The sequence below is a fragment of the Aristolochia californica genome, unplaced genomic scaffold (genome assembly GCF_029961685.1).
Source record: "Aristolochia californica isolate CCGP_79_NKW_82.1479 unplaced genomic scaffold, dmAriCali1.0.hap1 SCAF_11, whole genome shotgun sequence".
NCBI classification, from domain to species: Eukaryota; Viridiplantae; Streptophyta; class Magnoliopsida; order Piperales; family Aristolochiaceae; genus Aristolochia; species Aristolochia californica.
The window spans coordinates 3,175,256-3,191,031 of NW_027181782.1; the positions used below are offsets into that span (position 1 = coordinate 3,175,256).

The following is a 15,776-nucleotide window of genomic DNA, read 5'->3' on the forward strand; positions in this document are numbered from 1 at the left end:
AACTTGACATTCTTAACTTTTTAAAACAAACTTTAGACAAAGATAGGCTGATACAACATGACATATACATCATGTAAATAAATACAACAAAATGTATGATTTGAAAACTACCATACTAATAAGAGTATTGAGACTTCAAAGCCTGAAATGGTTTAATGCAGGCTCCCCACCGAGTCCAAGTGCATAGTAGTGCATCAAGTAATCCCTTGTTGTCACTTCTCTATATTTTGGAGGATTCTCTTCAGATAGCAACTCCTTGATGGGACCAAATAGTTTATTTGAAGGGTACGTGTGTGTAGTGAAGAAGCAAGCAATAGATATCCTAGGCCCAACTTTCTGAGCCTTTACTCTGTGCACCACACTCTTGAACTTGTCATTTGTAACAAGCTGCATAAAAACAAATGAACATTATTGTACGTTATAGAAAACCAAGTATAACCTAGGCAAATCAATCTGAACTGATCCTCTATGGAGGACTCATAATCTTTTCATTGGCTATGAAGAGGGAAATCGTAAGATTTCAAACACAGTGCTTCTAGGTTAACCTCACAAGAGCTTAACTGGCTCTAGCTAATACCTGCAGAAGATCAGCAATATTCACTACCAGAGCTCCACGAACCGGAGGCACATCAACCCACTCACGATCTTGATGAAGGACCTGTAGCCCACCTATTTCGTCTTGGAGGAGAAGAGTGAGGAAGCCGGAGTCCGAGTGCTTGCTGGTGCCGATCGTGATTTCTGGCTCTGGGCACGCCGGATAGTAATGAGAGAGAAGAACATGCCCATCCATGCAGCCCATGTCGTCAAAGTATTTAGGTCCTAGGCCGAGAACTTCCGACAGTAAAGCAAAGATAGTATCACCAACTCTCTTCATATACTCCGAGTACTCCATTAATATGTCTCTGTATATTGAACAAGCGTCATTGGTTGAGTTCTGGTATGCTAAAACAGGGTCTGAAAATGTCTCTCCACGAAAAAAGAAAAAAAATCTAAAACTCGTAGTCCAGTAAGTGGCGCAATGAAAAGAAAAGATGAGAAAGAGGATTGGAAGCAAAATCTTATCTGGTTTTGGTGGGGCCTGCATATGTCGCTGTCGAAATTGATATTCACCAGTCAAGATTGATTTCTGGATGGGAAATTTTGCTTTCAAAACGATTCGCGAAGTTTATTTATTTTTTAATTTAGTTTTAACTTAACTGCCCGTACATGCTCGTCTGGAAATCCACCATGGATAACAATTCAAAGGTGGAGAAGAATACCTGCAGATTTCTGGCAATTCTTCAGGATCTTCAAAATTCGGAGCCATGAGGCACGAGAGGGTATCTCTCCAATTCGCAGCTTTCGATTGATATAGATCAAAATTGCTGACGAACTTAACCCTTTTGTCCGGGTCTCTCGAGTAGAACGCCACCTTCTCCTCGGATTCTTCGTTGAACCTTTTCACTCTTTGGATCATCTCATCCAGAACCCTCTGCGGAATACCATGATTGATCACCTGGAAGAACCCCCATGTCTCCAAAACCCCTCGGATTTCCTTCACAATCTCCTTCCGCCGGTCCTCTTGTCCGACCCTGTCCAGGTCTACGATTGGTATTCCTTTTTGGACTGGACTTGGTGCGTGATTGTTTCTCAAATCTTCCGAAGGCAGAATGAAAAATCTAGGGATATTGGTCACCCCAGCATCTACTAAGCCTTTTACGCCAAGCTTTGTTTCGTCGAAGGACTTCATCTCCCTCAGTCGGTCGTAACTGGGGGGAATCTCGGATGGTATTTCGGCTGCTCCAGCGACTGCCATGTTTGTAGATCTGTGTAACTGACAAGTGAGAATAGGGTTTGGATGGAGGAGCCTTGGAATTTTCAGGCTGTGATCTTCTGGATTTGTCGGTCTGTCGAGGTAAGGGACATTCCAGTTGCAAATTTATAAGTATTAAGTTTTATTAGCTTATATTTACAATAATAAAATATAATATAAGTATATTTATTAATTAAAAAATCTTCATCTTACCAATTTAACACCTTTTATTATGGATTTAAAATATATATTAATTGAAAAAGTATATGAAAGAATTATTTTAGAGTTTAAAAATCAAATTTATTAGTACATTTTTTATTACCTTGTGTTTAAAATAATATATTATAAAAAAATAATATTAACTGATTAAAAAATATTACCCTTACCTATTTAACACCTTTTGTTATAGATTTAAAATATTTATAAATTGAAAAAGTAATTAAAAAATATTTGAAAATCAAATTCATCAGTAATTTTTTTATTACATTATATTTAAAATAATAAATTATAAAATAAGTTCATTATTTAATTAAAAAATCTTACTCTTACCAATTTAACACCTTTTATTATCGATTTAAATATTTATTACTAAAAAATTATTTAAATTATTTTTGAGTTTAAAAATAAAATTTATCGATACAATTTTTATTACCTTATATTACAATATTAAAATATAAATAAGAATATTAATTAATTAAAAAATTTACTCTTACCTATTTAATACCTTTTATTATCGATTTAAAATATTTATTAATTAAAAATATTTTAAAAAAATTATTTTCGATTTTAAAAATAAATTTTATGGGTACACTTTTTATTACCTTATATTTATAATAATAAAATATAGAATAAGTATATTAATTAATTAAAAAATTTACTTTTACCTATTTAACACCTTTTATTATTGATTTAAGATATTTTATAATTTAAAAAATAATTCATATTTTTTTCATTTTCAAATTTTTTGGTCGGAACATATTTCTTTATCTTTAATTTATTAAAATAAAATAGAAAATATAAATATTAATTATTAAAAAATATCTTCAAATATGATTATCGATTAAAAATATTTTCAAATTTTAATTTTTTTTAAAAAGTTATTTTAGTTTTTTCAAATCTTATTTGTCGATACATTTTTATTACCTTCTATTTATTTTAATAAAATATAAGGTTTATATATTAACTAACAAAAAAACATATCAATATTTATTGAAAAAGGATATTTTAAAATTTTAAGAATAGTAGAAAAAAATAATTTAAGTTTTTTAAAATCTTATTTTTTGGAATGTGTTTTATAATCTTCTTTTTTTAATAAATTATAAATTATATTAACCAATAAAAATTATCTTCTAACCAATTTCATACCTTTCATTATCGATTTAATATATTTTCAAACCTTAAAATATTTTAAAAACTCAATTTTATTTTTAAAAATCTTATTTATCGATACATGTTTTATTACCTTCTAATTATTATAATAAAATTTAATTTTATATATTAATTAGTAAAATAATTCAATTTAATTTAATTAAAACCTTTAATTTGATTAGTCCTATCAACCAACCATAAAAAAAAACCTTCTTGTCACTTTAAAATATATAATAGAATATAATAAGAGCACAGGGAGAAATCATAAGACTCATTTCGTCCATTTCTTTAAATCCACATTTTTGCAGATGTGTATACTGCCATATGTGAAACATATTGAATCACATCAGAAACACTGAAAATTTAAATAAACTTTGGTGCGGCATTTCCTAAATTTCACCTTGATTAAAAATACTTTCATGATTGTTTCAAATTTTAGTAATACAAAAGCACAAAGCGCTTTATCCCAAAGATAATTTAGAAACCATAAATGAAAATTCTCTCTGTTATCATTTTCCATAGAGCCTCAAAAGCACACCTCCAGATTCCAATTCCCAACCGTCTGCAACATGAAACCTCGGAAGTTCCCAAAATTACCGACAAAATCATAAAAAAAAAAAACTAAGAGGAACTTCCCAAAGCAGCAACAAAAAGAATAATTAAGAATTCGCCTACACTAAAGTCTCTTAACATCAACATCACAATAAAAGTTACTAATCATTCCCGAGCATGAAATATATAAAAAGAAAAATAAACAACTCCAAAAATCATTCAAACGTGTACAATGTCTGTTTTATTCTTGCAACCTCTGCACTCAAATGAGTTCTTTTTAAAGTTTGCAGTGGAAATCAACAACTGACATGAAACATAAATTGCATAAAGTTTAACCTATGATTATATAATACTAATAAGCATAAACTAAAAAAAAAAAAACATACTACAATACAAAACAATCATGGTGTTCAACAAACAATCACCTATGTTTGGAAACATTACTCAACCTACTCTTAATCAAACTCTCTACCCATCCTAGTAACTAGCGAGACATCGAAACACAACAAAACATAGACAAAAAAAAATTAGTGAATATTTATAACAACCGAATCTCCTCACTACATGGCAAAATCATTTCATAGCATTTCAAAATTATTCAACAACATTCTATAACACTTAAAAATTAAACAAAATAATTTAATAGCAGATGACTAGCCCTAACAATACAAAAATACTCCTAAGTCCAAATTCACTAAACACCCCTGGTAGAGCCCCATATGACTTCACAGTCACTACAAATTGTACCTCGTAAAAAATGGGGGTCAGGTTTCGTTGGCTAATGGATGCATGTGCAGGCAACTCAGCCTAGTTTGAATTGGACTCAACCCACCCTCCATTACCCAACCTACTCTTAAACGGAATCAACCCACCCTTGGTTACTTAGTCTACTCTTAATCAGACTTTGTACCATCCTAGCAACTAGGGCAAACATAAGAAAAAAAAAAAAAAAAAACCATGTGGTAGATATTTATAACACCCGAATTTCCTTACCACACGGCATGATCATTCCATGTCAATTAAAATTTATTTAACAACAATTAGCAATTGAAAATCCTACAAATCATATCTCAATATAGTAAATTGCAATTTCATAAGGGTTTAGGGCATAGAGCATACGACATAGGGTTTAGGGCCTAGAGCCTTTACATTCAAAATCATCATTATTGAATAATATGCTAAATTACTGAAATCAAATACAAAATTCAATGGCATAGAAATCCATAAACTAAAATACAAAAAATTAATAAATACAAGGATCAATTCAATCAAGTTTCAATTAAACTTAGCAATAACTTTAATTTATCTGTAATTGACAGAAATTTCATTAACAAAAAATCAAAATTTAAACAGTAAATCACACAAAAAATCAATACAGTAATTAAATACCTAAATTAAAATCAATATGATAATTAAACAAAGTAGTTAGATTCAATTAACAAAAGCCCTAAAAAATCACCATGCTAAATCTGCTTCTGAATTTCAGGTTTGGAGGGTACGTTCGGCTTCGGTTTTGAGAGAGTGGCAATGAGAGGATCAAATGAAGAGAGGAGGCGCCGAGAGGAAAAGATAAGCTTCGGTTTTGAGAGAGGGGGCAGCGATGAGATGAAATAATAGGCTTCGATTTTGAGAATGAGGGCAGCGAGAGGATGAATAGAGGTGAACAAAGAAGAAGAGTGAGAGACATGGTTGAGAGAAGTCTGGGTTGAGAGGAAGAGAGTGGTTGAGAGGGGGGCATTGAGGGCAAGGTTGAGGCCAAGTAGCGACAAAGGGGAGCAGTGGCGGAGCCGCGGAAGTAGGGTATCAATGGCATAGTGGCAGCAATAGGGGAGCAATGGTGGCAACAGGCAAGGTGAGAGGGCGAGAGGAGAGTCGAGAGATCGAGTGGTGAGTGGGAGAGAAAGAAAAAATTAAAAAGGTCGAGAGAGGGCTTACGTGGCTCGTGATGACATTGCATTATGACGTGTCAAAAAACATGAATAATGTCAAAGCATTTAATGATGTGTCATCCTACATGGATGATGATATGTCTTGAAGATGACATGTTAGTTGACATGGTGTTAGACTCATCGGCTGTTGATGTGTCATGATGATGTTGCACCATGTAACTGGTCAAAGCCTACGTGTCACCTTTGACTATACACATGTACATTTGACCGATCAAAGTTGGGTATTTATGCAAATAAGTTAAAAAGTTAGTTATTTGTGTTATTATGTTTAAGAAGTTGGGTAATATCCTAAAATTCCCTTAAATAAAACTTAGGAAAAACTTATGTGGCACTGCGTAGACAAACAATCATGTCACAAAGTCATGCATGACTCATCCACTACCGCTAGCGCATCAATATCCACTTAGGGGTGGCATCTAACCGAGCCAAGCTTAATTTTGCATATATTTGAGGTTGGCTTGATTCCAATGCTTTGAACTCAAAATCGAGTCTAAAATTGAAATTAAGCTTGAACTCAAAAAATTTAACCGAATTTGAGCTTGAACTTGAGCCGGGTTCGAGCTCCAACCTATATTTAAAACAATAAAAAATTAATAAATAAAAATATTATGATTAATGTTAAGTTGTGGAGCCTAATCAACACCCTACGCTAAGTCAGTATGCGGATCGACCTTAAAAATATATTAACTATTGTTTCATTAAGGGCAATTTTAGAATTTTACTCTTGTATCGCGGTTGCCCTAATTTTCTCTTTATTATTGATGGGCGCCGCTATTAGGGTTTCATCATCATCGAGAAGGAGCTGGAGTTGTAGCCCGAGACAGTTAGAGAAAACACCTATAAGTTTGTGCGATTTCTCTTGTAAACTATTTCATCTTTATAGTGGATTACTGTAGCGGTGAAAGACAGGACATAGTCTCACCTTGAGGCAAACCTGTATAAATCTTGTTGTTTTTTCTTTCTTCCTCGTTTAGTATTATTGCTCTTATTAGTTTAGAATTAGGGCGTTTAATTCCTAACAATTAACTTAGTACTATTGAACTACAAGCTATCACAAAGGAGTCTAAGACTTTTCAATAGAGCATACCAATATATAAAACCAACTTAATAGACCTAAAAGAAAGAGAAAACACTTCCATCAATAGTGTTTATTCCATTCTCTCTTTCATTCTTCATCTTCTTCCATTAAAAAAAATATCCCTTAATAAATCTTCCACTTGCATAAATTCCAATTCCTCATTCTTCATTTTAGTGTTGTTGTCAGCCAATAAGTATGTGTTATGGCAAAGTCAATCACTTCTTATCCTACGATCTCAATGTCTACATTATTTCATTGATGGTTCCTCAATTCCACTACCAAAACTACTCTACAACTGTTGATTTATAGGGCAAACACATAAACACAAGAGATATAAAGGGAACGAGAGAAGAGAGGAACTCTAGCTCTTGGAAGAAAGGAGAAAAGAAACAAGGGAGAGAAAGAAGAGGAAAAGAGAGAGAGGTGTAAGGACGAATTTGAGCCAAGAGGGAGAGGTTTGAATGCTCTACCCCATGCCTTGAGGCTGTATTTATAGTTGTGGGAAGGTGTTTACAATGACTACCATGCCATTAGACCTACATGATTCAAAAGGAAAAAGACATAAGATGACATAAACCAGCTTACATAATTACAATTCTATGCCATCTCTATGAAAGTTCTCCTTATTTACTAGTTATGCCACCCCTACACGAGTGAGTATCTATTAATACTCCCCCTCAAGTTGGTGTTTGTAACTTCATTTTGTAAATAATCTTGGTCAAGAAACTTTTGTGCTTGAAAAATAAATTTTGATTGCCTTGATTTGATTCATCTTCTTCGTGTTCACATCTTGCAGGTAGTCTTCATCTTGTTTCCCCCTTACATGGATATTCTAGTCACATAAATTTGATTACTACAACACATGTAATTCTTCATTGTTGGTTACCCATTTCTTGTACATCTTCTTCAACCTCTCCCCCTCAAATTGGAGATCTCTATGTTCTTTACCAAGACAACCAACTTACACAACATAATGGTGAGAAAAAAAAATCACTCCTAGCATACGACAAAACTCCATTGACCAGTCAAAATGGTCATAGTCTGAAACATACTCCATTCAATTCCAAAGGAAAAAAATTGTTTATCGATGCCTCGTCTGACTTTGTACTCATGGCTCTTGAAGAGACTCAAACCACCATTTTCAATGCGAATGACCCTACCAAACCTCTTACGGTGTTCAACATCCACAATTTTGTTAAACTCATGTCCACTAATTATCTTTGCCGGAAACTTCAGATTCAGGTTATTCTTATTGGTTATGATCTCAATAAGTTTGTTGATGGTTCTTATCCTACACCCTCAACTACAAAACAGTCAATAATCTCGTTGCTCCCAATCCCAAATACCATACATGGCTTCGTCACGACAAGTTGATTTTTGGTGCTCTTATCAACTCTCTCATTCCTCTTCCATTCCACTTATCACTCAATTAAGGACCTCTCTTGAAGCTTGGAATACTTTGGCTAGTATTTTTCCCGGCCTTCACGTGATCCATCAAGCAGATCAAGTAACAACTCAAACATACCACTCAAGGATCTCAAATAATTTTCGATTATAAGCAGTTTATTAAAACAAGAAAAAATGAACTTGCGGCCCTAGGAAAACTTATGGATGCAAAGGATCTCATTGAGAAAATTTTGGATGTACTCAACGACGATTAAAAACCACTTATTGAAATTATCAATGGTCATGATAAACCAATTTCCTTTGATAAATTGCAAGAAAACTGATCTACAAGGAACTCTCACTATGTGTCCATCAAGCTCACTCCTCTCCACTTTCAGCTTCTGTAAATCCTGCCAATTCTCGCTCCAATTATGCCAATTTAGGTAATCATAATCATCGACAACATGGGGCATCCTCCTACAGCCCACAACCAGCTCCTCCCTCATGTCTCCCCAACATCGTCACTCCAGATGGTCGATCTCATCCTCGACCCTACCTCTGACGTTGATAGAGGTGCCGTTGAAAAGGACACACTGTTCCACAGTGTCTTATGTTTCGTCAGATGCAACCGCTCCTGCCACCGCCCCAGGCTCCTCGCCACCTTACTCTTCGGCATCATGGCAACCACAAGCACATTTTGCAACCACCAAATCTCGTACTAGTTCTACTTTGCTTTTGGATAGTGGAACATTGTACCATGTTACCATCGACTTGAGTAATCTCTCACTTCACGCTCCTTATGATGGCACTGACGACATTATGATTGGTGACAGCAAGGGTCTTCCTATTACTCTTATTGGTTACAAATCTTTCTATACACCTTCAGGCAAATTTTCTTTAAATAATGTTCTTTGTGTTCCTACCAGACAAAAGAATCTTATTTCTATTTCTCAGTTCTGCAAATATAATAATATTTCCATTGAATTCTTACCTACTTCTTTTCGTATGAAAGATCTTTACTTGGGGCAACACTTTTATAGGGTCGAACTAAGGATGGAGTGTACGAATGGCCATCGTCCTCAGTCTAGTCTTTGCCAATAATCACTTTATCCAGTGTCAAGGCCACTTCGTCTGTGTGGCATCATCGCTTAGGTCATCTATCATCTACAATTCTTAGGCACGTCGTGTCCACTTTTCAATTAGATTTGTTGCACCTTCTAAATTTTAATTTTAGTTGCAATTCTTGTCACTACAATAAAAGTCACAAATTACCATTCTCCCACTCCACCCTTGTCTTTTCTTTCCCTCTTGACATTATTCTCAAATGTCTAGACCTCTCCCATTTATTCTATTGATGATTTCAAATATTATGTTATTTTTGTCGATCACTTTACAAAGTATATCTGGTTTTACCCTCTCAAATGAAAATCACATGTGTTTGATACATTTATCTTGTTTAAATCTCTTATTGAAAACTTCTTTGGTAAATGGATAAAGACACTCCATTCTGATAATGTAGGTGGGGGAGGGGAATATAAAACAATGACGTTTTTTTTGGAGACCAATGACATCTCTCATCTCACGTCCCCTCCACATAAACCTGAACACAATGGGCATTTCGAACGACAACATCATCATATTGTTGAAACAGGTTTGTCTCTTCTTTCTTATGCCTCTATACTTCTTCTATCTTACTGGTCATATCCCTTATGCATTGTTGTCTATCTCATCAACCTACTCCCATGCTTAATCTTCTTGCACCATATGCCGAACTTTTTGACACTCCTAACTACTCTAAACTCCATAGTTTTGGTTGTCTCAGTTATCCGTGGCTTACACCATAAACTCTCTCCATGTTCCTCTCGTTGTGTCTTTCTTGGGTACTCTACCACTCAAAGTGCCTATTTATGTCTTGAACCCACTACCTCTAGTTTTTATGTGTCGCGTCATGTTAAATTCGTTGAGTCTGTTTTTCCCTTTACTTCAATTTAATCTCACTTCAACCATTTTTCATCTAACACACTCTTCCACTGGTGTTCATCTGTGTCCTTACTATAGGTTACAGACACATGCACCACAACTTCGATTCCTGCACCCTCTACAAGCTTCATTCACGACCTCGCACCTAACCCCACTTCAACACAAAACCACACTTAACCATCAGACGACCCACACCCATCATCCCTACCTGCTTCCTCCCCTCCCATGTTATTGTCACCAGATCCAAGAACAACACTTACAAGTGTTAGGGAAAAAACCGAATGACAAAAAGACAAGTAATCAAGCACGACACAACTTTATACATGGTTCGTAAAATTACCTACGTCCACGGGAGTTGTAGAGGATTTCATTTCAAATCAATTGAGGATCACAATACAATAGAGAGGCTTATCTGTTACAGCAACAGTGTCGTCACACTGTCTCTCACAGCAACGACACCATGCTGCCTCTACCAACAACACCTAGAACGCCTCCCTGCTGCCTCTACCTGTAGCACCTGAGATGACTCCCTGCTGCCTCTACCAGCAGCACCTGAGACGGCCTCCCTGCTGCCTCTATTAGTAGCACCTGAGACGGGTCCCTACTGCCTCTACCAACAGCACCTAAGACGGCTCCCTACTGCCTCTGCCAACAGCACCTGAGACAGCTCACCTAAGACGGCTCCCTGTTGCCTCTGCCAGCAGCACCTGGAATGCCTCTGCCAACGGCACCTGGAACGCCTCTGCTAGCAGCACCTAGAACGCCTCCCTGTTTCGGCGATAGTGTCGAGACCCAAACCAGTCTCTTCCGGCGACAGCGCCGAAACTCGAACCAATCTCTTCAGGGGACAGCGCCGAACCTCGCAATAGTGAGAAAGCTCCTCTATATCTGATTCCTGAGCTTTCTCCCACTAGCCACACACACCGACACAGAGACCGAAGTCCCGAGCCTCCACGACTCTATTTTCTCCAGCAACAGCGAGAGCCTCCCGAGCTCTCTCTTCCGTCAACAACGAGAACCTCCTGAGCCTTCTCTCACCTTCTCGCTTCCGGGTCCGAGAGTCCGAGCTCTCACTCTTCCTGGCGAGACCGAAGCTCACTGCTTCGTCTTCCTGTCGAGACCGAACCCCTCTCTGCTCTGACAACTCACGGGTCCACGCGTTGTCTCTGGGCCCTCTCCCTTCTTGCGACAGCACCGAGATCCAAGCCTACCCTCTCTTCTGGCACCGACGATGCTCGTCCCGACCAGCTCTCTCGCTTATGGGACCGAGCATCGACCGGCGAGACCTCTCTCTGCAGTGTCGATCGGCGAGACCTCGCTCTGTAGCGTCGACCGATGAGTCCCTTCTCTGTTGCGTCGACCAGAGAGACGTTGTAGAGACCCTTCTCTGCAGCGTCTCTGTTTCTTCTCAATAGCACGCAACCAGCCTCTATTTTTCCCCTCACTCTCTCTATTTTTCCGCTATGTCGTCTAGAGAGTTCCGAAGAAGAGAGAGCTTACTGAAAGGAAAAAATACACTTCATGTCCCTTGAGTGGTGGGCCAGGCTCCACAGTACTCAACAAATCTCCCACTTAGAGGCTGGTTCACCCACTGTATCGTCCTCTTCCTCAAACATGACCTCCTCCACCTCTACAACTCACTGCCCCTGTCTTCATGATAAAAAACCAACTGAAGTAGCACACAACTTCAGTTTCTCAAGGGTCACACCCTTTGTCGCCAACTCCCACTTGCTAAATTTTTCATCTTACAAGGTTTCTTCATAACTCTACGAACTGCAGGTGCAGGAGTGGACGACTCTAGGTCTGAATGCGGAATAATAGGAGTGTGTGCACTGGACCCACTCTCCCCGTCACTCGCATCTCTGCACTGTACGGTGTCCTTGTACACAATCTTCTTATCTCTCTCTAGCCATCGTTTTCCCTTAGACCCAATTCTCAGCTCTGAGACCAGTTGTTAGGGAAAAAATCGGATGACAACAAGACAAGTAATCAAGCACGACACAATTTTTTACGTGGTTTGGAAAATTGCCTACGTCCACGGGAGTTGTAAAGGATTTCATTTCAAATCAATTGAGGATCACATTACAATAGAGAGACTTATTTGTTACAATAGCAGCGTCGTCACATTGTCTCTCACAACAATGACACCCTGTTGCCTCTACCAACAACACCTGGAACGCCTCCCTACTGCCTCTACCAGCAACACCTGAGACAGCTACCTGTTGCCTGTACCAACAACACCTGAGACGGCCTCCCTGCTGCCTCTATCAACAGCACTTGAGACGACTCCCTGCTACCTCTACCAGCAACACCTGAGACGGCTCCCTGTTGCCTCTGCCAGTAGCATCTGAGATGGCTCCCAACTGCCTCTATCAGCAGCACCTGGAACGCCTCCCTGTTCCAGCGACAACGCCAAGACCCAAACCAGTCTCTTCCGACAACAACGCCGAAACCCGAGCCAGTCTCTTCCAGTGACAGCGCTGAAACCCGAGCCAATCTCTTCCGGCAACAGCGCCGAACCTCGCAACAGTGAGAAAGCACCTCTGTATCTAATTCTCGAGCTTTCTCCCACTAGCAGCACACACCAACGCAGAGATCAGAAGTCCCGAGCCTCCACGGCTCTCTTTTCTCCGGCAACAATGAGAGCCTCCCGAGCCTTCTCGCTTCTGTGTCCGAGAGTCCGAGCTCTCACTCTTCTTGGTGAGACCGAAGTTCACTGCTTCGTCTTCCTACCGTGACTGAACCCCTCTCTGCTCTGACAGCTCACGGGTCCGCGCGTCGTCTCTAGGCCCTCTCCCTTTCTGCGATAGAGCTGAGATCCGAGCCTACCCTCACTTCCGACACTGGCGATGCTCGTCCCAACGAGCTCTGCGGTGGCATCCCGACCTGCTCTACGACGTCGTCCCGATGAGCTCTCTCGCTTCCGGGACGAATCGTCGATCGACAAGACCTCTCCTGCAGTGTCAACCGGAGAGACGTTGCAGAGACCCTTCTCTGCAGCGTCTCTGCTTCTTCTCAACTGCACGCAACCAGGCTCTATTTTTCCCCTCCCTCTCTTTGTTTTTTCAATGTGTCGTCCGAAGAGTTCCGAAGAGAGAGCTTACTAAAAGACAGAAATACCCTTCATGTCCCTTGAGTGGTGGGTCAGGCTCCACAGTACTCAACAACAAGCCCATCCAAAAACTAAACCTCATAGCCCCAAAAGTTCTTGCATCTACCAACCGTGAACCAACAACCATGACTCAAACTCTCCCCGATCCCAAATGGTGTTAGGCAGTGTTTGATGAATATGATGCTCTTATTCAGAATGGGACCTCGAAACTTGTTCCCTCAAATATCTCGTAGAATCTGGTTGGTTGCAAATAGATTTTGTGTACTAAATATCTCTTTGATGGCTCTATTGATAGATACAACGCTTGCTTAGTTGCCAAAGGGTTTCACTAGCACCCTAGGGTTGATTATCATGAAACCGTTGTCAAGTCTACCACTATTTGTGTTGTTCTTTGCCTTGTAGTAGGTCATGGTTGGTCTCTTCAACAACTTGATGTCAATAATGCGTTTCGGTAAGGTACCCTATCTGAGGATGTCTTTATAGCACAACCACCAGCCTTCAATGATCGTGATCATCCCCATCATGTCCACAAACTTTGTAAGGCTATCTATGGTCTCAAGTAAGCTCCTCGTACTTGGTATCATGAGTTGCTCAAGTTTCTTATCACCTCTGGTTTTACCAACTCTCATGAAGACTCGTCTTTATTTATCTCTCACACAGGTACTATTGTGTTATATATTTTGGTCTATGTGGATGACATTATTATTACATGAGACAATGATCAAGTTATGACAACATTCATCCATCTTCTTGCTCAGAGATTTTCACTCAAGGATCTTGGCTCCTTGACTTACTTTATTGGAATTGAAGTTGTTCCTCAATCTCAATGATTACTTTTGTCTCAATGCCAGTATATCTCTGATCTACTTGCTCGTACAGGCTTAATGAATGTAAAGTTTGTATCTACGCCCCTTGCCATGACATCTACACTCACACTTCAGTCTAGCACGACTCTCTTTGATGCATCTGAATATTGGACTGTTGTTGGTAGCTTGCAACTGTTGTTGGTAGCTTGCAATACTTGTCTCTTATTCACCCTAACATTGCTTAAGTGGTGAATAAGTTATCCCAATTTATGCATTGCCCTACTATTGACCACTGGGATGTTGTCAAACAATTGTTGTGTTATCTTTGTGGGACTCTGGATCATGGTATTATACTACATAGACAATCTTCTTTGTCTCTCAATGCGTTCTTTGATGCTAACTAGGTAGGAAACAAGGATGATTTCTCTTCCACAGATGTTTATCTTGTTTACCTAGGTCACAATCATATCCCTTGGAGTTCTAAGAAGCAACGAGTTGTGGCTCGATTCTCTACTGATGCAGAATGTCGATCTATTGCAACCACTGCAGCTGAGATCCATTGGATTTGTTCTCTTCTCTTTGAATTTGGTATTTTTCTTCCTCAACAGCTGAGATCCATTGAATTTTGTTCTCTTCCACTATTTCACCCGCGCATAAAACATATACTTTGGATTACCACTACATTCAAGAACAAGTTCAAAGTGGTGCTCTTTGGGTTACTCATATCTCCTCTGTTGATCAATTAGCAGATGTTCTCACCAAACCGCTTCCATAAACACGCTTCCTCTTCTTGAAGATCAATATTGGCCTCTCCTCTCAGAGATCTTGTGGGAGCAAAAATAAAGATAAACGATGATTGAAATAGAGATAAACTCAAATTAAAAATTGTATCCAACTACGGCATATTGTAATTCTATAAATACTGCATAGCTGATCAATAAAAGGAATGGCAAATTACTCTACGTCCCAATTTTCGATAGATTATCATCTTCTTGACTTATTGTAGAGAATGGTGAAGTCCTTTTTTTGAACTTTAAAGGACAAGATTCTTTCAAAGGGGTAGAATGACAAACCATAAACGAGTTAGATACAGGATATAGAAAGAAACGTACAGGGAAGCAGATAAAATGGACTGGTAGTATGGCTCTGTTTCAAGTTATTCATACTGGTTTAGAGAGAGAGAGAGAGAGAGAGAGAGAGAGAGAGAGAGAGAGAGAGAGAGAGAGAGAGAGAGAGAGAGAGAGAGAGAGAGGACTCTAGTACTTTCTACACTTTGATAGGGTTAGTTGGGGAGATAAACAGATTTTTTTCTATCACAAAGTCTCATTCATGGCGGGATGGGTGACAAGGTTTGTGGTACTCACAAGTCTAAACCTACTGATTGTACAATTATCGCTATTCTCAGTGGAGCAGAAAACTTTGAGACGAGTACGAAAGAGACCCAGTTGTCTTCTGTAACATAGATTACTTTGAATTGGTTGTCGATCATGTCACTCCACCGACCAATCATGTGATCGAATGTCAACAAACAGATCCCATCTCCCACTTTCTCCCACTCTTCCTCCTATCTATCCTTCATCTAATTAAACTTTCCATGGAAAATCCTCGTTTAAAGCAGACTCTGATTGTTTCCATGTGAGAAGATACGCATAGCAGATATCATACAGTTAAAAAGTGTTTATGAAGCAACAGAAGTAGGATAAATTGATTCTCATCTTTCAATAAAAATTATTTGGTTCAGAACGGTGACAAA

At 38.6% G+C, this 15,776-nt stretch overlaps 1 protein-coding gene across 1 annotated transcript; it reads right to left on the bottom strand.

Annotated features, from left to right (window-relative positions):
- On the bottom strand, positions 1–1,877 carry LOC137944347 (1-aminocyclopropane-1-carboxylate oxidase homolog 1-like). Its single transcript, XM_068790005.1, has 3 exons — positions 1,260–1,877; positions 578–902; positions 1–387 (listed from the first exon to the last, which is right to left on the bottom strand). The coding sequence occupies exons 1-3, from the start codon at positions 1,793–1,795 to the stop codon at positions 136–138; spliced, it is 1,113 nt and encodes a 370-aa protein (XP_068646106.1). The 5' UTR covers positions 1,796–1,877; the 3' UTR covers positions 1–135.
- Between the last annotated feature and the right edge of the window lie 13,899 nt (positions 1,878–15,776).